The 20828-nt window shown below is 42.1% G+C and overlaps 2 protein-coding genes and 3 non-coding genes across 6 annotated transcripts in view; 4 read left to right on the forward strand and 1 right to left on the reverse strand.

Annotated features, from left to right (window-relative positions):
- The window catches only part of pbrm1 (polybromo 1), a 28790-nt gene extending 16381 nt beyond the window's left edge, over positions 1-12409 (reverse strand). The window contains exons 1-14 of one of the 2 annotated variants that reach the window (XM_063215815.1): positions 12331-12409; positions 11534-11679; positions 11343-11440; positions 11071-11218; positions 10587-10736; positions 7861-7977; positions 7601-7669; positions 7379-7477; positions 7065-7150; positions 6229-6314; positions 5462-5678; positions 4107-4248; positions 2250-2335; positions 1051-1330 (exon numbers count right to left, since the gene is read on the reverse strand). In XM_063215815.1, the coding sequence (XP_063071885.1) occupies positions 1051-1330; positions 2250-2335; positions 4107-4248; positions 5462-5678; positions 6229-6314; positions 7065-7150; positions 7379-7477; positions 7601-7669; positions 7861-7977; positions 10587-10736; positions 11071-11218; positions 11343-11440; positions 11534-11671 (1716 nt within the window). In that variant the 5' untranslated portion in view covers positions 11672-11679; positions 12331-12409. Of the gene's footprint in view, positions 1-1050; positions 1331-2249; positions 2336-4106; positions 4249-5461; positions 5679-6228; positions 6321-7064; positions 7151-7378; positions 7478-7600; positions 7670-7860; positions 7978-10586; positions 10737-11070; positions 11219-11342; positions 11441-11533; positions 11680-12330 lie in introns of both variants that reach the window. The other variant, XM_063215814.1, reaches the window with a different exon arrangement.
- Positions 12410-12439: 30 nt separating this feature from the next.
- On the forward strand, positions 12440-20178 carry gnl3 (G protein nucleolar 3). The gene is made up of 15 exons (XM_063215816.1): positions 12440-12551; positions 12784-12842; positions 13348-13488; positions 13685-13807; positions 14440-14523; positions 14974-15109; positions 15236-15339; positions 15491-15632; positions 15848-15935; positions 17906-18083; positions 18809-18951; positions 19133-19269; positions 19377-19561; positions 19660-19705; positions 19922-20178. Exons 1-15 carry the CDS (start codon positions 12539-12541, stop codon positions 20035-20037), a joined length of 1695 nt encoding a protein of 564 aa, XP_063071886.1. The 5' UTR covers positions 12440-12538; the 3' UTR covers positions 20038-20178.
- Positions 13912-14036, forward strand: LOC134463521 (small nucleolar RNA SNORA65). The gene has a single exon (XR_010037759.1). It is a non-coding gene; the product is annotated as a small nucleolar RNA SNORA65 (small nucleolar RNA).
- On the forward strand, positions 14815-14887 carry LOC134463525 (small nucleolar RNA SNORD19). Its single transcript, XR_010037762.1, has one exon. It is a non-coding gene; the product is annotated as a small nucleolar RNA SNORD19 (small nucleolar RNA).
- On the forward strand, positions 15703-15775 carry LOC134463524 (small nucleolar RNA SNORD19). Its single transcript, XR_010037761.1, has one exon. It is a non-coding gene; the product is annotated as a small nucleolar RNA SNORD19 (small nucleolar RNA).
- Positions 20179-20828: the final 650 nt, after the last annotated feature.

Raw genomic sequence — 20828 nt, forward strand, 5'->3', positions numbered from 1 at the left:
CGACAGGATTGACTGTATCAAGAGCCACGGTATCCAAGGTAATGTCTGCATACCACAAAGAAGGATGAACTACATCCAACAAGATTAACTGTGGAGGCAAGAGAAAGCTGTCTGAATTCTCTGAAAGGGATGTTTGGGTGCTAACCCAGACTGTATCCAAAAATACACAGCTGTCCAAATCATGGTAGAATTAAAAGTGCACCTCAACTCAACTGTTTCCACCACAACTGTAACTGGGAGCTCCACAGGGTCAATAATATACACGTCTTGTCACCCAAACATCCCTTTCATGCAGCATCCTCTTGTGTCCTCAGTTAATTCTGTTGGATGTGGTTCATCCTTCTTGGTCGTATGCAGACATTACCTTGAATACCGCGGCTCTTGATACATCACAAAGACTTGCTGTCTCGGTCAAAGAGGCACCAGCAACATGCGCACAAAGAATTTCTTTTGAAATTATTATTTTTTTATAACTCTGTCACCCATAATGTGTGCATTGCAAAATTTACCTTACCCTGCTAACTGAACCTTCACAATGTGCAATTAATGAAGATTGGCTGGTCCACTCAAGCCATGAAACTTCCCACACTAAAATAAAACTTGTTTCAGTTTCATTGTCCAACCCCTGTATATATACTGTACATATACTGTATAAGCCCCCCTACCTGGGATCCCTCCTCGTTGTAGTGCCAGTACACTTTAGAATTGGCCTGTTAGGGAGGGGTAATGTGTGTATATATATATTAGAGATGCACCGGATCCTGATTTTTAGGATCCTGCCGGATACCGGATCCACTGCTTAAGATCCTGCCGGATCCGGAGCCGGATACCGGATCCTACGAAAGGGTTGAAACACATAGCCTACTCACACATGTGGGCCCTTTTTATCACGTTGGCTCAAACAATTTTGACTGAAAAGCCTCGGCTACCGGATCCTGGATCCTGGAACCGGATCCGGATCCTGTGAAAAACCCTATTATCCTGCCAGATCCGGAACTGGATCTTGGATCCTGTACATCTCTAGTATATATACTGTATAAGCCCCCCTACCTGGGATCCCTCCTCGTTGTAGTGCCGCGCGTTGCGGAACATGAGCCGCATGTCCTCCGCCATGGTCTCCTCGCTCATGTACTTGTCGGCGCGGATGTTGTGCTCGATGGTGCGCAGGTCCATGGGCTCCAGGATGACCTTGTAGTAGTCGGGGTAGTCCTTCTTGGACGGCTTGACCATGAAGAGCTCGCACAGCCGCCGGCCCGTGGTCATGTCCCGCGCGTCCGTCACCGTCGCAAACAGCACCTTCATGCGGTTCTTCCTGGTGTTCTTCTTGTGGCTGCATGGCCAAAAGGAAGGCAAGGACAGTGGTGAGCTCTGTGTCTGGATTCAGACCCTGGTTGCCCGGATATGGATATGTAAACGCATCCATTTACGCCTCTTGTTTACACGCAAATGGAGTTCTAGTTGCATAAATCGGACATTTTTTAAACAGGTTAATTGGTTCAAAATATCTGAATGGATTTTCAAAAAGGATCCATATTTTCAATATTTTTCATACAGATGGGTATTTTCATACAGATGGGTTCTAAATGTTTGTTTTCCCCTGGCTGCGTGACCTTGGCTGCACACAACTCAACCTCTAATTGCTGGAAACCGCTGCAAAAATAAGCTCACGTGGTTGGCTGCCAGTGTCTTACCCCTCCTCACAACACCATGTTTATAAGCCCACAAAAAACATGTATGTAGCCATAACATGATTGTGATGATTTGGTGAATGGCTGGAATAAATACATGGTACTGAAAAGCATCTTCATTGCATAAGCATGAAGGAACAACCCTGAATTCAGACACTGAAGGTCTGTAGTGACAGCAAGACCAGCAAATATTGAACGCTGTACAGTATTTGTGATAGCAAGTGTAAATGGCCACCGCCAATGCAAATACAAGTGTGAAGGTACGTGTGTGCATGCGACTGAGTGTAAATGCAAGTGTGTGGGCGTGCAAGTGTTTGTGTGTGCAATTATGAGGGTGTGTGTACCATGTGTTTGTGCATGCAACTACGAGTGTAGGTGCAATTGTGAAGGTGTGTGTAAGTGTGTGCATGTGACTGTGAGTGTAAGTGCAAGTTTGCATATGTGTTTGAGCTTGCAAATGTGACGGTGTGTGCGTGCATGTGTGTGTGTGTGTGCATATTTTTGTGTGTAGTGTGTGTGTATGTGTGTGTGTGTTTGCCTGTCATGCCGAGCGGGCCGTACCTCTTCCTCTTGGCTGAGCAGATGTCCGACATGACCAAGCTGTCCCTGTCCTCGTCCCCACTTCTCAAAAGCTCCTTTCTTTTCAGCTGAGACAAACGAAAAGAACAGCCACACACACACACACACACATACACAGAATGCCACCACCACCACACATTAATATTTACAAGTCCTTGCCTCCTGCCCCCTCACTCTCATCAATATTAATCTCTCTCTGTCTGTCTCTCTGTCTCTCTCGCTGTCTATCTAGCCTGTTTCTCACGGATTCAATTGAAAGAACAGCACACGTGCCTGCACGGGTGCGCTGATTAACTAATAGGCACAAACAAGTAATGCTATGCAGTCTATGCATCAATTAAGACATTAATGGGAGTGCAGTATAGAATAATTAAAGACAGAGAAACTGACACCTCTAACTTAAGTTCAAAATTTATTCGCCTAAGTTGCGGTTTTATTTGTCCTACGTGCTGTATTTAAACACCTTAAAAGCCAATTATAGTGCTTACACCTTTAACTGACCACAAACCCGTAAACTTGTGTATCTCCTTAGCAAGGTTAGCACAGCATGAATATTTCAAGGATGAAACCAAAAGTCACTGAGGTTTCAAATGGGTATTGTATGGCCACTGAGACAGTGGCACTGACTTACCCGTAAGATAGCCTAACATTTCCAATTGAAATAAATGGGGATGGACTTCATCCCTTACACCAACAATAAGTAATAAGTATTAGTCAAATGAAAGAAAGCGAAAGTGAAAGCCCATTGGGAAACTCCAACTCCCATTGTCATTGTGACACAGCACTCCACAGCACACAAGTGAACACTGCACACTGCACACAACGAAATTGCATTTATGCCTCACCCGTGCAAGGGGGCAGCCCTCAGTGGCGCCCCATGAGGAGCAGTGCGGTGGGACGGTACCATGCTCAGGGTACCTCAGTCATGGAGGAGGATGGGGGAGAGCACTGGTTGATTACTCCCCCAACCAACCTGGCGGGTCGGGAGTCGAACCGGCAACCTCTGGGATGCAAGTCTGACGCCCTAACCGCTCACCCATGACTGCCCTAATTGTGCCAATAATACAATATTAACAATTAAAGCGATACTGTACCCTTTCTGGAAATAAGCTCATTTACGCCTCTTGTTTAACTAGCAAGCTGCTAGCTGGACCTATGCGATTACATGCTAGTTTGGAGGTAAAAATTTGCCATGTCAGACTCAGAGAACGACTGGAAGCACAGGAGGAAGGTAAAACTCAATCATTTAACTCAAGGGGAGGTGTAAAATCAGCTTATTTCCAGAAATGATACAGTATCGCTTTAAGTAGTAATTCAGGTTAATGCTGGTTAATTAGTTATATTATAATAAGCTCTTAGATTGTCTGATACTTCTTACTGAAATGCATTGGCATGGGGCTTTGTCACTTTCTCCAATCAGTTTAATACCTCGACCATGGCGGCGGCACAGACCCCAGTATCTTCCATTTGAAAGAATGGACACCTCCGTATGACATGTCCATGGGACACTGGCTTCTTAGATAGCTAAGCATTCCAAATTGAAAACATAGGGATAATATTTGTGTGCATTCCGATATGCTGACTTCCATCCTCCCTTGCTCAACTTGCCAGCTTGTCTTTGCAATTGGGATGGTGAATGAAAAACAGTCCCCCAAAAGTTGTTGTGGCTAGGCTGACAGCAGGGAAACTTTATTGTTTTCTCCACGGAGGCGGGGCCAGGAGGCGGGGCGAGGCCACAAGCACAAGTGGAGGACGGGAGTGTGCATATTGGATGCACCCATTGTCAAGTTTTGCAGGTAGTACAACAGCTCCATGAGGGTGCTGCTAGTGCTAACTGACCTGTAGGATATGCTGCAGCTTCAGGGCCTTCTTGAAGATCTGGGAGTGCGGCACGTTGTAGCGCTTGGCGTTCTCGCACATGGTCATCAGGTCCGCCTCCAGGTGCTCTATGCTGTCATATTCGTTGGCTTTTATTTTACACCTGCGGATATATACAGAACAGCAGTGTGCTGCTGATGCTTGCATGGCATTACAGATTGTGAATTTATTCCAATAACTGAGGGAAACAAGTCAGGCACATTATTTCTGACCCTTTCTTTACTCTGCATCTGGAGTTCAGCTCCACCATCTCAGAATATCGTTGGCTTGTTCGTGATGAAGCCGTAATGCTTTTGCTAGGAAGCGCGCATGAGTACCTTGCAGTTTGATGCATTCTAGTTAGAAAATTCGACCTGACAATGAAGTACACTTGACTTGACTTAAAACTGGCAAAGTGTGCATGATCGCTGCCAAGCAAAAGCATCACTGTGCTCATAGTAATACCACAAAGTGCTCATAGTAATACCACAATGTTGGATATTGTCAACGATGAGCAAAACAAGGGCTTCCCCTCCTACCAAAAGCCATATTACTTGACCTGGCCTTGCCATCTGTATGCCACGTCTGGGCCGGGTCTTCGGGGAGGATATTATTCTTGTTGCAAGACAACCGGTCATAATATTTTCTCAATGTCACTATAAACGTTAGTGATTGATTTGATGAAATCAGATGCACATTTCAAACTTCACCTCTCCCACCAGCCAATCGTTCATCAATTCGACTTCCCCATTCAACCTGTACAAATGAAAGTAGTGCAAGGGTATCATTTACAGTAGTGTTTCTCAACAGGGCCGCAGGGGAGTGTTGGGGAGCCCTAGGGGCGTTTGCAGGCTTATGATGATCTCCAGGGGTAGTTTATTCATTAAAGGTTGAGAACCACTGATTTACAGGGTTCCCACTCTAAGTCAGATCTGAAATTCCATGACTTTCCAGACCCAGTCCCAAAACAAAAAACAATTTTCATGAGCACTTCGTAAAAGGAAATGACGTTTGAAACGTTTTTTGTTTTTTTTTTCCCCTAGAGTTCTATGACTGTATGAAGGCATACACAACCACACACACACAGTGCGAAACGTGGTTGACTTAACAGAAAGAAAACAATGTTGTACACTAAACAAAAAAAGTAAGCAACAAAATGCACTCCAGTTTTACTTCTAGTACACTACTGTTAAGAACATTCCATAATATTCCATGACTCTCCACGCAAAATGGTCAGATTCCATGACTGGAAAACCCTTCATTGAAATTCCACGATATTCCAGAAATTCCATGACCAGTGGGAACCCTGCATTTACCCACTGCATCAATCCCCTTACCGGATCTGCTGGAGGGAGATGGGCTGGTTGATCTGCTGGTAGTAGTCGGGATAGTCCTTGCGGGAGGGCAGCTGGAGGAAAGGCTCGGCCAGCATTATACCCTGGCTGGTCCTGCCCCCACGTACCGCCTCGTAGATCTGGAACACCGGGCTGGTCAAGTCCAGCCCCAGCTGGATGCACTCTGCCTCTGCCTCCGCATCATCGTAATGGATGGGTCCTAATCAGACCCAGAAGAGACAGTATAGGATTAAGGGTAACCAGGGTAAAGGGTGTTCAACAGGATTACTGGGTCAAGTAGCATTGACTTGTTGTGAGTGTATAAGCCTTCTCATTCACAGGCACGGTTAAATGAAGTGATCTCACTAACAGGAGCTAATCGGAGGAGCATTTGGTCATGATATGACACGCTAATCTCTAATCCATTTGGCCACCTGGATTAAAGTAATACTATTTTTTTTTCAATATCTGCAGAATGTCTTGCTGAAGTTCTCTGCTCCCAAACTATAGGGTGACTGATGAATACTACCAGTACTTGGATGGGCCTATGGTAGCACTTCTGTACATGTACCTGAGTATCTAGAACATGTGCAACAAACAGCAAAAAAATTGCAAGGTGCAAGGGTTTCTAGTGCATTGCTGAAAATGCTTGAGAGATGTTTTCCCTCTTGTGTCTGAGAGTGTGTGCTTGTTTAAGTGAGTATTATTTGTATGTGCATGTGTGTGTGTGTGTCTGAGGAGGTCTGGAGGCAGAGTTGACTGAGCCCTACCAGCGAGGATGGGGTCGTCCTCTGCCTCTGAGCCATACTGCAGTGCCATGGTTATGGCTGACAGACGGTCTCCATGGACTGATCGCCTGTTCCTGCCAGCACAACAACACTCTGCAATAACCCTCATCACAGATAACTACCATCCGCACTAGAGCTGGGTATCGATTCAAATTTCAAGAATCGATTCGATTCCGATTTTCTAGTTTCAGAATCTTTTTTTTCCTGATTTGCTCCAATTCAATCCGATTCGATCTGATTTCCGATTCGATCCGATTTCAATTCGATCCGGGATTTAATGTTATTAAAAACGTAGGCTATTTGAGCTGTTTCCTTCATTTCATGTCTGTGTACAGAAGCAACATATTAAAGCTAGTATTACTGATGCACTAAAACTAAAACTAGTAACTGATGGCTGGAAGACAGATGAAAAGGTTAACCGCGGGGGAAATTATTAATAATAATAATGATAGGAAATAATATTAAAAAAACGATCTTTGGACGGTCGAATAGATAATCGGAAATGAATGTGTGAATCGATTTAAAATCGGAAAATCATTTTTTTTTCAACACAGCTCTAATCCGCACACAACCACTGCTTTATAATGTATTCAACACGTACAGTAAGGGTGTGGCCAGAAACCATAAAACGAACTGGGCCCAAATAAATTGACAAGGGCCTAGCCCACATAACATTTATTGCTGAAATAATCTACGACAAACTTACAGAGGCTTTAGATCTCTTAACCAGGTTCACCTGTAGCTATCTCTACCATAGCTACGTCATAGTGTAATAATGTATTCTTCCTAAGGAAGGGATGGGGGTATGGTGTGGATACCTTATCCGTATGCTGGACTTGACAGGCTCAGAATGCTCCATTTCTGCCCTCCTTTGGGCAAAGACCTTCTTTAATGTGTTGGCGTCCTGTGTATAAGTAATAACCATATACATTTTATCATTACATTATAAGAAACAAATAACACAATATTATACCATTATATTACATTAAAATGTATATTATATTATATTATATTATATTATATTATATTATATTATATTATATTATATTATATTATTAAGGATAAAAAATGCCATATAGCATTCAATTCAATCTAGTTAATCAACCAACACTATTTCTATTATATAGCTTACCTTGAAAACCTGTGATCCAGGTTCATTGTACGTCTTGGCATTTTTTACCAAGAGATCTATGTCCTTAGACATAGCATGAGGACTTCTGTAGTAACCCACCTAGAAAGGTAAAAACGGATGTTTGATTATGACTACAAGTAGCAGGCATTGTAAAGATTTTTTTTTAAACTGAAATAGTTTCTGACATATCAGTACAAACACATATAGTTTACTGTATGGTACCTGTATCCTTTGAGCAATGCACTTCAAGTCAATGGGATCCTTTATGATCTCGTAGTAATCTGGGTATTGCTAAGGAATAAAACTCAGATGTAGAAAGAACTGGACAGTATCAAATTGACAATAGTGGAGAAACTATTTTACCACAGGAATTTAAGGCAATTAACACAGAAATATAAAACCAGAGATTAGTAAATTGCTGTGTAATTAGAGAATAATGTTGCTAAATGTAATTAAAGCAGACAAGTCGGGCAACTTCGTACCACTTTAGAAGGTAACCTCTGGAAGAGTTCACTGATGAGCCTCCCAGCGGGGTCTGTGTAGGACACCATCGCATCAAGCAGCTGTTCAAGAACATCCTTCAGACAGGTTGGTGCAGTCTACCAGCAGAAATGAAAAACACAAAACCTTCAGTTGCGATTCCTTTCAATGATTCATCTTAGAAAAAAGACAATAGCAAAAGTCTTCAAAACCATACCATACACAGGCGTTAAAAAAAGGAATAATAAAGGATTAAAGATTGCATGCGAAATCGTCGTTCCATCTAGTATAAATCATCAGTCCAAAAAGCATTTGCCCGCATTCACTTCTGAATAGTACCAAAAAAAAAAGAATATTTGAAGAGTTCAGATGCAAAACCTTGTGCATTTGTCGGACAACAAGGGCTGTATTCAGGGTTCCCACTCTTTTTCAAAAATCATTTTCCAGGACAATCCCAGGACTATTTTTGGATAACTCAGGACGGATGTTTTGTCCGTCGGACGCACAATTTGGACATACACAGCGACACAATTAATTTCACAGATAATATGATAATGTGACTTTCAGGTTGAATTGAGTTGTAATAAATTAGTAATACAGTAACTTAGTGCAAGGGAAGAGGGTACGCCCACTATTCAAGTCAGTGGGTACGTCCAAAGACGATCTAGAGAAGACTGCTTACTGGCGTCATAAGAGCGCAGGTAGCACTGGCAGCATGGTTAAGGTGACGTTTCCACGTAGCAGGATATTTTTTTAGCAGGGTATTTTTTTCTCCTGCTACGTGGAAACGCAACATGTGGATAAAAAAAATCCTCCATTGTAACAAATGCGTTTCAGACCCCTAAACAGGATATTTTTTTCTCCTGCTATTTTTTTCTCCTTCACCTGGATTTTTAAATATCTGCTACGTGGAAACGGAAGGCCAAAACCAATGCAAAACCAATACAAGCAGGAGAAAAAAATATCCACATATAAAAATATCCAGCTACGTGGAAACGGCACCTAAGTGCAATGCCACTACTGCAGGGGCTGGAGTGTGGAACAGGTCATAGGACAACGTGAATTTGTGTCAGATGTCCTTAATTAACCCATGCAATTAACACTGACAGACAGCTGTAATGAATTCAACCACAAAGTGAACATTGACAACCGGACATCCCAATTTGAGCGGGCCAAAACTTGCAGCAGCCGCTCCGCCCACAATGCAATTCAAATTGCTATGTTTCCAGTGTAACAATTTTTATGCATCATGGCGTTGCACCCACTGTCCAGTGTCCATGCGCACAGCGTTCCCAGGCTACGCCCCTGTACTACACCGTGGCCAATGCATTTTCCTGCGAAAAAAGCGTTCTTATCCATTCTATATTCTTTGGGTACATCCAAAGGTTTTGAGCCGGGCTTTGGTAACTAATGTGTGACTGAAAATCACCAGCTGTCCCGCTAGTAGGAATCTGATGGAACTTGGCAATCACACCCCTGTCAAATTTCGTAAGCCCAACACGTGCATCCTCTGTCAAAATGCTTTCTGATCCCCCAAACATTAATTCGGAATTAAATCAAAGAGCAATGTAAACTCACATCGTTATCTCAGAAACTGATCAATCAATAGTCTCAGCCAAAATTAGTGTACTTGGAATAAATGGGTTCTCCACAGGACTTGACGTTGACTTTTTTTGCTTAACGACCACTGTGGCTAGTGGATTTACCGAGCCACTAGCCGTTAAGTCTTTCTGCGAGCCAGAGTTTTGTTGCCAGTTTCTTTTGTCTTTGGAATATTCTTGCATGATACAAACAATTGATGCAACTACTGTGATTTGACACACCAAAGAACAAACTACCTGAAAAAGTGGCCAGTGAGACTGAAATTGTTACTTCTCAGAGCCTACCGGTAATTTTACCAGCATTTGGCCAGTTGGCTGGTGCCAATGTCAAGCCTAGGTTCTCCATAAGAAATTCCTTTTTGCAGATATACTGTAGGCAGTTTTAGTAAATGTCTTCTGTCTGATACAGATTTTAAAGTTTTAGGTTTTAAAAAATATCAGTATGGGCTATCCCATGCGAACAGCCTTTGTTCCTGTGTTGTGCAGCTTACACACAGCATCAATGAACTTCAAACAACCTCAACAGTCTAAATGGCAGAATTTGTTAGAATGTTCACAGTACTTGAATATTAAGCCAGTCCAATAAAAGATGGCAACCTGGCCAAACACTGTGGCTGACGTGTGTGTGTGTGTGTGTGTGTGTGTGTGTGTGTGTGTGTGTGTGTGTGTGTGTGTGTGTGTGTGTGTGTGTGTGTTCTCATGTACTGTATGTGTGGATAATATGCATTGCCTATATATCAATAGGTGGGAAAACTTTGAGAATTTCAATCGTCATGTCTAGACTGGGCAGGGGAAAAGTAGGCTATATCACAAACAAAACCGTGAAAAAAACAGGTTCAAGACAAAAATCCAGGACAAATATTTTTTTCCAGGACATTTAGTGAATTCCAGGACATTTCCAGGACTGGAAAACAAATCTCTAAATTTCCAGGTTTTCCAGGACGTGTGGGTACCCAAAAAAACTGTTAACTTAACAATCAGTACACCTTTAGTTGATTTGGCATGAAATGTTGTACTTGATAATACACTAGCTAATTTTAGATGGATATTATTAAAATGCGAATTTCTACAGATTTCAGAATTTTTCCGAAGAAATCATTTTCAGCTGCAGGCAGTGCAACCCTCACCTCATCCTCATGTGACATCCCAGGATGTTCTTGTCCCTCATCACCATCGTCATCATCGTCATCATAGTCTGCCCTCTGCACAAACTCATTCTTAGTGCGAATGTACAGGTCCCACAGCTTGCTGGCTGCTCGGTACTCAGATGTGTCAGGCTGTGGTGTCAAGAGAGACGACATTCAAGTTGAAAAGAGTGATATTACACAATGTGTCATAATTCTCTGTTTCAGTATTATAAATTGAAGGCGTATACACCAGACTAATACTTTGTCTGTGTACAACTGTCTATTTTTGCAAGGACCAAAAATGTTCTCTTCGCTATAATTGACTAATCACTAAAAATGAATTTAAAAAAATACACATTTTCAAGAACTGTCATTCTTTCTCTATTTGAAACATTAGGGTGACATTTGATAATGCAAGCCAAAATACCACGTCAGAAAACATTGCAAGATGTAAGATGCATTGGTTGTTAAGAGGATGGTGTACCTTGTAATAAGCCTTGGCATTGTTGAATAAGAGTTGAAAATCACTAGTAATCTGCTCCACATCATCATATTCCTCCATTTTCAGTTTTTGCTGAATTTTCATCATGTCAATGGGTTGGGACACCACATCATAGTAATCAGGTTGGTTCCTTCAGAATAACAGAAAAAAATACCTCAGTAAATTACTCTGAATACAGTTTTAAGAACATCACGTTCACACAAAGTTCTACTACTACATTTTCATCAGAAGAGAAGTTTCATGGCATGACATACCTTCTCTTCGGCGCACGGATGAATAATTCACAAAGCATCCTGCCCTGGTCATCCTTGTAATCCCGAATGGTGTTGTAAAGTTCATGGCACACGGCAATCTGTGTTAGAAATAGTGTCACTCAGCCGTAAGATTTGAGCGTTATGACAGAGATGACATTGTGAATTGAGACTGACACGGTAGGATTACTTACAGGATCAACAGTGGGGATATTTGATATTCTCCTTCGCTTGCGACTGGTTGAGGGCATGGGTGCAGATGGACCATCATCGAAATCCCCGCCACTCACGCTGCTTGAAGGAGATGTGGCTCTCCTTCGTTTAGAGCCCATGATGGTCCCTAAAAGTCAAAACAATACGGTGTTGATAAACAAGGCCCAAGATAAGAAAAACTCCAGTATTTTGGTATTCAATAGGCTTTTCACCAGCCAAGTTAATTGATTAGCAAGTAACAGTTCTAGCCCAAAACGGTTAATTATAGTTTGTAAAAGACTTAAATTACATTTCCACAGTTTGTCTGACTAACGTTGTGTTTTCTGACAGATGTTAATTACGGTATATCAAAATAGCGAGTCTTCAGCGTTGTCTCAGTGACCTGAGGTGACAGGCCCAGCGCAGAGGATGCCAAATTCATAACGGTCCGATGAACGCATCAGCACCTTTTAGAGTTTATCCCATGATACATGATGTAGACACTTAAAACAACGGCTCCCTCAGACAACGACACTATTATCTAGACTTGTGAGCTAACATGAGACTGTCCGTACGTGTCCCACTAACCGTTCAATCTCCTGTAGCTGGGCTGTTAAACTGACAGGTTGAGGTGCCAAAAACCCTGATAGCCAATAGCGTCGGGAACATACAAAAAACAAAGAGGGAATTCTTCTGTAGACACTGCCCGTCTCGCTAGCTAGCGTTGTGCACAGAGCAGACAGATAAAAACATGCAGATGCAAAGTCTGTGACAATGTCAGATGTTTTGCACATCCTACCTTTTGCAGAGTTTGTAAAATGCCTATCTTATGATGCTCTTCATGTAATACCAAATCATTCGGATGAGTTGATTGATTTATTAGAGAAAAAATTAACCCTATAGTGACCAACAACGGAAACGGAAACTCGAAAGACATTAGCAAGCTCACTTCCTCGGCGAACATCCACGTGCATTGACTGTACTGCGGCTCCACACACTTTATCAAAATGAAACGGCCAAGTAAGTGGAAATATATGCCAGAAAAGTTAAAATTTCTTGATAATCCATTGGGTCGCTGTGGCCTTTTGAGTTAGATGCAAAATAATTGTTTTATTGTGCTGTTAGGTGCTGCTTGTGGATGACGAAGTTTGTTGGCAATGCTTTGCTAACCACTCCACGCACTGCTAACTCGTGTTTACAGTATTCGATTTGGTCTCATAATATTGTTTATGTTGTGCCTTTTTCCTCTCAGAGTTGAAGAAAGCCAGTAAACGCGTGTCATGTGCACAGCGTTTCAAAATTCAGAAAAAGGTAAGTCCATGTCAGCACCTTGTTAACGTGATGGCCTACACTGCGTGGCTTTACAGCCATGGCTGTGTGGTAGTCCTCTGTATTAAGTCTCTAGTCTCAGCCCTTGGTCATGCACGCACGCCACAATGTTGCCGACTGTATACGACTGTATAACATCTGCGTTTGCTTTATCGTTCCCTGAATATGGTAGAATTTATCCCTGAATGTTTACTGACTAATGTTTTGAGTGCCAGCGACGTCCCATTGGGTGGTCACACTACATCCTAATGAAGTTATCAACGTTTACATAAATCATTATATGCAAGTAGGCTACAGATGACTTTTCGACATTGTAACATGTGGACTGTGACATGTCACATGATACCGTTCGTTGAATGCAGAAAATTGTGCCCACTTATGATCTGTAATGCTTCTGTGTGTTCGTGCCTGCGCGTGCTACTGTGTGCTTCATGTGTAGGCCTATTTGGCCATTTTTGAGTTTGACTTGAGTTTGTTTTTGTGCTAGGTTCGGGAACACCACCGAAAATTACGGAAAGAGGCCAAGAAGAAGGGAATAAGCAAACGTGTGAAGAAGGACATTGGAATACCCAACAGTGCACCTTTTAAAGAGGAAATTTTGCGGGAGGCTGAGCAGAGAAAACGAGAGGCAAGTACATATTTCTGTAATAGTGTTGTTGTCATATTGGTGTTTATACTTTGAGCCATGAGATCACACTATGTTTTGACAATACTGCTGACTTTGACATTCAATTGCAAAATGTCAGTGGTATTAACAAAATCCACCCACAAGTTGTCTGTATGTTGTACTGAAATAATGAAGCCATTCTTGGTGCCCAAAACAGCTTGATGAGCTGAAGGAACAGAATCGACTTGCCAAGACCAACGAGAAGGCCCAGAAACGGAAGCGGGACAAAGAAGCTACCAAAGTCACAACAGAGCCCAAGAGCAAGAAACAGAAGAAACAGGTGAGGAGGCACAACATTATGCAGATACAGTGCTGTGCATTTTGGATAGAAAGTTTGAGTCTATATCTGAAGAGTTTTGTTGCAAAACAATGTATCCTCAGCCTCCCGCCACTTTGCCTGTCTGTGTGTGACTGAGTTTAGTCCAGTGGAGGCTAAGAGAGACCCAGCTCTAGGAAGCAGAGCTACCCAATCTGATGGGTAACCCTGTGCCGAAAGATCTGGAACAAATCCGATCAGCAAACCTTTTTTTTTCATTGTAATGGTGAATTGCGTGTAAGTCTTCACTAATGGAGATTTTGCTGACATGACTTACATCCGTTTGGCTTAAATGTTAATTCTAACGATTGTGTTTAGTCTGCTTATTAAAGTTGGATTCTGTCTCTGCTCTTTTCACACCCAAAAAAGCAAAACGACATAGCCACCATTTTTTTCCTTTTCAAGGACTGTTCAGAAACCCTATCATCTATGTGTGAATACTTGCGATTCAGATATTTTGAGAACATACTTTTAGACCTATATAAAATGCAATGGAATGGAATGCCCATTCAAAAATTTCAGTTTTCTAAAATGGATATACGTAATTTTGCTAAGAAACTTTTCATTCGCATTTTCTATCATTTTATTCCTCACAGGATAAGAAGACAAAACAAAAACTGCTACGAACGTCGAACCCAAACAGAAGCTCCAAGAGGTTCACATGCAGAGAACTGAACAAGGTGAATTCCACTTACTTAAACATAGTCATCAATGTATTTAACCTGAAAACGTGGTGTTGCTCAATGTCAATACAACACATAAACATTATTGAAGTCTTCATCTATCATTAACTTATTTGTCCCTCACTCCAAGTACCACTTGCTCAGCATTGAATGTGTCCTGTATTTTTTTTTTCTCTTAAAAAATCTGTTTGAGTTGGTCATTCTGTGTGTGAGTCCCCCCTGCAAACAGTTAAAAAAATCTTAACAAAAACATTCTTAATAAATTGAAAAATAAGATGGGAAGTAATTGAGAAATGAGGAAATCATGCTTGACTGACTCTTTGTGGAGACAAAATAATCCAACTCTGATCTCAACTTTCCGATAGTGCCACAATTTTACAGTACATATATTTTTAAGTTTGAAGACTAACAGCTTATTTACTGTTTTGCTTTTAAAAAAAAAAAAAGGTTATTGCGGCCTCTGATGTTATAGTGGAGGTCCTGGATGCCAGAGACCCGCTAGGCTGCCGGTGTCCTGAGCTCGAGGAAGCTGTGTTGAAGCACGAGGGGAACAAAAAACTGATGTTTCTGTTGAATAAAACAGGTATGTATGTAAACTACATCACACCACACTGCCACATTCAATGTAGCAGTCAGTGCTGTCTAGTACAAATTTATATCTTTGCCTGCCTGAGATTTCAAGAACATGTTTTGTCCTCTTTCTCAACAGATTTAGTACCAAAAGACAATCTGAATAAATGGCTGCAGTGTCTTCAGAAGGAGTGTCCAACTATTGTCTTCAAAGCCTCCACACAAATTCAAGACAGAACAGTGGTAAGCTTTTTTTGTCTTGCAATAGCATTGTAGACTAGAGAACCCATCTTATTTCTTAATTTAGCAATGTGTCATCAGCCAAAAATATTGTTACATTTTATCCTTTCTTGAAATATCTCAGTGTTAAAAAAGTGCCTTGTGTCGTCATTAGGAGGAGAAGAAGAAGCGGATGGCAAACGGTGTTGACCACTCCAGAGCTGGGGAAGCTCTGGGACACGCATGTCTTCTGGAGCTGCTGACAGATTACGCCTCAACTCGCGGCACGGAAAACATGCTGAAAGTTGGTATCGTAGGTAAGCATACCCTCCTTTACGAATGCTCTCGAATAGGATAATACATTGAAAAGTAAGATGGGAAGTAATTGAGAAATGAGGAAATCATGCTTGACCGACTCTTTGTGGAGACAGAATAATCCAACTCTGATCTCAACATTCTATAGTTTTATTGTACATATTTTAAAAGAAAGAGAGAGGTTTGATGACTAACAGCTCATGAACTGTTTTGCTAGGGTTTCCGAGCACCGGAAAGAGCAGTTTAATCAACAGCCTGAAAGGGCTGAGGGCATGCCATGCTGGAGTGCAACGTGGAATGACCAAGTAAGTCTAACAGACATATTGCAAACTCTCTTAATTAGGGGCCAAGCAGCGAAGCTGGCGAAGGCCCCTAGTGTTTTAGTTCCCTCATTGACTCCAGTCAAAATTCTTCTCCCTCTGCAAGTCTATGGCAGCCCATAGAACCGTACATAGGAAAGTTGTGAAAATTGGCACACATATTCGAGGCAGCATCAACATTACCCGCAGCGATTTATAGGTCCCCAGCCCCAATGCTCTAGCGCCACCAGCAGGTCAAAGTTGCAGGTACATTTCTGCTTGTAACTTTTGAATCGCTGGTCCAATTTTCAAAAATTTGGTATCCCTGGAATCCTTGGCCCAGGACAAATCCGAGAACTAGTGATGATATTGTACCCTGCGTGTATAGTTTTCCCGCAATTTTGAATTTTGTAAAATTCAATAAAAATGCTATTTTTTTCGCACTTTTTGATCAATTCGCCCGAAACTTGGTACATAGTATCTCTGGACTGAGCTACACATGGGGTCTCAAGGAATATTGGATATCTTTTATCGTTTAGCCATGACAGCCAATCAAAATTGTCGTAAAAGTGGCAAAACAGGAAGTGAGGTCATATCTCAGTAACCATTTTTCGAATTAGGCTAGGATTCTTTACACACACAGAAGTCCATCCCATGACCCACCACAAAAAAAATCAAATCCCCAGCTCAAACTCTGTAGCGCCACCAGCAGGTCAAATTTTTAGTTACATTTTTGCCTGTATCTTTTGAACCGTACTCCCAATTTTCAAAATATTGGTACACAGTTCATCTTCACACTATGTTGCACCCAGGTATGGATTTTCGTAACGATTGAAAAAACTATCAGCTCACAGCAGCCATTCAAAATTGTGGAAAGAATGGAGGGATTTTTCTCATCTCTCTGTCCCCTTTGCCAACGGCACCTGCGCACGTTCACTGACACCATTCTCAGCAGGGGGTCTCTGGACACACAAGAGACGAGAGCTTAGGTGTGTGCGTAGTTCTGCTATTGCTCTAGTGTCAACCAAAGCCCCACTGCCCCAGCCCCTGCACATACCCCCCCACCCCCCACCCCACACACACAGACAGAGGGAGAGGGAGAGGGAGGGGGAGGGGGAGAGAGAGAGAGAGAGAGAGAGAGAGAGAGAGAGAGAGAGAGAGAGAGAGAGAGGGAGAGAGACCATTGTTGTTCTCTCGGTTCCTCTGTCACACACACACACACACACACACACACACACACACACACACACACACACACACACGTTACTTCTATGTACACCAATTCCTCAGACCAGTCTCTCAAAAGGCTGGCCAACATTACATTGCAGCCTATAGGATTCTTATGTTTAGGATTTCAAAGACCATATCTATTTTCAGTAGGCTCCTGATTCTTTTCCATTATATTGTATGTCATATAAACAATTTTACTAAATAGAATGATCACAGAGGATTATAATTGCTGTCCAAAATAATTGCTGTCTCAAGTATAGAAATTACTTGCTGATATTTTATAGACTAATTTGAGAGGGAATGGAAATGTGTTACTCAATATAAATCAAGGGCAGCACAGGCCCTGTCGTGGCCAACCGGTAGGGCACTCGTCTATCATGCGGCTGACCCGGGTTTGATTCCCAGCCCAGGTCCTTTGCCGACCCTCCCCGTCTCTCTCCCCATTTTCCCCTCCAAGGAATGCACCCCAACATTGGCGAGATTTGGGCCAAAGGGGGAGCTACAGTTCCTTCTGTTGCCGTGGCAACTTTGCCAAGTTTACTGCTTGGCCCCGCATTGCTGCTTGCAGCTATATTATTGGGACTGTTTTTGAAGTATGATGAATAAAAGTTTTTCTGACTAAACATAATGGAGTCTATCATCAATCCAACACTGATCTTCAAACATCTCTCAGTATTCTCACATCTGTTTTGAGGTTTGTTGGTATGAATAAGTTTGGGGCTAATGGTGACTGTTCTCCATGTCAGGTCCATGCAGGAAGTGCACATCTCTAAAAGTGTCAAGATGCTTGACAGCCCTGGGATCATCGCATCGCCTTCGAACCCTGAGGTTACCCTGGCCCTGAGGAGTCTGCAAGTCGAGCAGAATGAGCAGAACCCATTGGAGGCTGTTAAGACTCTACTGAAGCAGTGTGAACAGCACGAGGTGAATTTGGCAATACAGAGCACATAATGAGCAGCATATCTACTCTAACCACCACCCTACACAATGCACTTTTAACCATGTGCTTGGAATACCCTCTGGCCACCTGGGGGAGCCACATACTATCTGACTTGTGCACACACATCACTCACAGCAGAGACGATAGATATGGAGGAGAGTGATCAATAGAACATCAGGTCCTAAGTGGCATGTGTGGTTATTTCTCGTTGGGTCTTTCTCGAAGCCTAGGCCAGTGTCCTTCCAAGTGTATCAGCCTAATTAGTCACGCCCAGTGATTGGATACCCTTTATTAGTGACACCCAGTGATTGGATATTCTGTAGAGTTCACCAAAATGTATCCAATCACTGGGCGTGACTAATTAAGCTGATGCACTTGGAAGGACACTGGCCTAGGTTTTGAAAAAGACCCAATGTATGAGCCTTGGAAGTGTGTGAGCCTAACTATTCATGCCCAGTGATTGGATACGCCGCAGAGTTCACCACACAGTATCCAATCACTGGGCATGATTATGAAGGCAGATACACTTGGAAGGGTGCACAGTAGAATTTGAGAAATGGCCTGCGTCTCTGTTCTTGTTTTTAACTTGTTAAGTTTGGTGGTGTGTAGCTGATTGAATTGTGCCTTTGCTTTACTCTGAACACTGTTTCATACGATGAATTCTCCTCCATTGACCATGAGTAATTGCTGTTTTCTTGTCTGTCTTTAGATTATGCTGCAATATAATGTTCCTAACTACAGAAATTCCTTGGAGTTTTTGACCTATTTTGCAAAGAAGCGTGGTCTGATGCAGAAAGGCGGTGTCCCCAATACAGAGTTGGCGGCCACAACGTTTTTAAACGACTGGACAGGGTGAGTTTCACAGCATCACAGGATTTCTACCACCTTTTGAGTTTACTACTCTTCCACATAATGTGAAGGAGATTACCTGGAAACAATGAAAATGTATATTACAACTTTTGAATGGCTCGTACGGCTGGTGTGACATTGAGTTGGGCACACAACCCTAAATCCTCTCTTTACTGTCTTTTAGAGCAAAACTGAGCTACCACACAAAACCCCCTGAGAGTTCTCTCCTGCCTCCATACCTGTCAGAAACCATGGTAACAGAGATGCAGAAGGGATTGAACATGGACAAGCTCAAGAGAGGCAACGACCAAACTATTAACCGTGAGTCAAGTGTTGTTCTGTGTACAATAATGCAATACAATAGATTGCAAGAAGATCTTTATTTACAATGGGGATTGCTAACACCTGTGCTTTTGAATGGTTCCCAGGTGTCAAGTGCCCCAACCCAGCCAGTAGTATAGGATTCCTCTCAAAGGGTCCCACAGCGGGAATGTTAAATGAAACTGAGATCCCAGAGGAAAAAGCCGTGGAGATGGCCATGGAGGGAGAGGCAGTGGAGGAGGAAGAGGAAGAGGCAGAGAACATGGAAGAAGAGGGCAGTGAGCTAGAAGAGGTAGGAAGCCTGTCTGTTCTGAGAATGCACTCATTCCCACGCATAGTGTTCTATTCACCATGGCACAGTAACTAACCTACATTTGCTTTAAATTTCAGTCTGTAGAGGTGGAAGAGGAGGAGCCAGAGCCCAAGAAGACAACAGGTGTGTACATGAGGGATATCTTCAATCCAGTCTTAAAAAAAAATAAAAATGATTTTGTCTTTGACTTGAAACATGATGAATACAGATTGATCTGACAAAATATTATGGAGTCGATCATCAATCCAACACTGACCTTCAAACGTAACCCAGTATTTCTACTTTTTAGATGTAATTCCAGGGTTTTACCGACCGTTTTTTTGTTTAAATGTTTTTAAGGTCTTGCTGCATTGGAGACCCAGAGCATGAAAGTCACAAAGCAGGTTACCTTCAATGCTGACCTCGCCACACGGCAAGATGACGATGCCTATGACTTCAACACGGACTTTGTGTAAGCTCTTAGAGCTTGGTGGGATTTTTTTTTTACATTTTCATGTAAACTTCAACGTCCTGGTGACCTTAATTATGTCTAATGTCTGTCTGTATTCACTGTAAATATGCTGATGTAAAAATAAACTGCTATCATCTATTAACAATGAGTTGCTTCGATTCTGAACAAAGCGCATGATTGTAACACAGTGTGAAGTATAATTCTGCTTTGATGTTAAGAACAGTTCTCCATACAATTCTGAACGTGTGGCTGGCTGACTCTACTCTGGCTCACTCTACCAGAGTTTTTATTATTATTATTATTTTATTTAAGTTCATGTAGCATTTAGTAATGCAGGGATGTCACACTAAAATCCCAATGTAACCACCGAATATTTGTCATCCTCTGTAAAGATACTGAAAAAAAAAACCATTGGAAGGCAAAAGGATGCTCGTAATATGTTGAGGGTATCCACACAAACCGAAGCGCTTCTTCATGTATTCTTGAAAGGTCTGCAGATATTTGATGGGAATAGTGTGTGTGAAAATTGCCAAGTTTAAGTCCGCAAATGCACTTCTAAATATATATATATATGGGGTTTAATTCATGTTTACTATAGATGGTGATCAAACAAGTGAAATTATAGATATGGGATAAATAAGGAGTTTGGCCCACAACTTAGTTCCAGATTCTGACAGTCTGACCCGTGGTAAATGAGTTTGACAACATTAATTAACTGATGTCCTAAAAATACACACTTGGAGCCACCTCAACGGAGTTATAAATTACAGGTGTGAATAAGTAAATTGCATTGAT

The sequence above is a fragment of the Engraulis encrasicolus genome, chromosome 14 (genome assembly GCF_034702125.1).
Source record: "Engraulis encrasicolus isolate BLACKSEA-1 chromosome 14, IST_EnEncr_1.0, whole genome shotgun sequence".
NCBI lineage: Eukaryota > Metazoa > Chordata > Actinopteri > Clupeiformes > Engraulidae > Engraulis > Engraulis encrasicolus.

Bases quoted from the DNA above. Each gene is read 5' to 3' on its own strand.
- gnl3 (XM_063215816.1), top strand. The intron at 15,110-15,235 runs GTATGTATGTAA...CTTTCTCAACAG, and splicing joins GTTTCTGTTGAATAAAACAG to ATTTAGTACCAAAAGACAAT. The intron at 19,270-19,376 runs GTGAGTCAAGTG...AATGGTTCCCAG, and splicing joins CAACGACCAAACTATTAACC to GTGTCAAGTGCCCCAACCCA.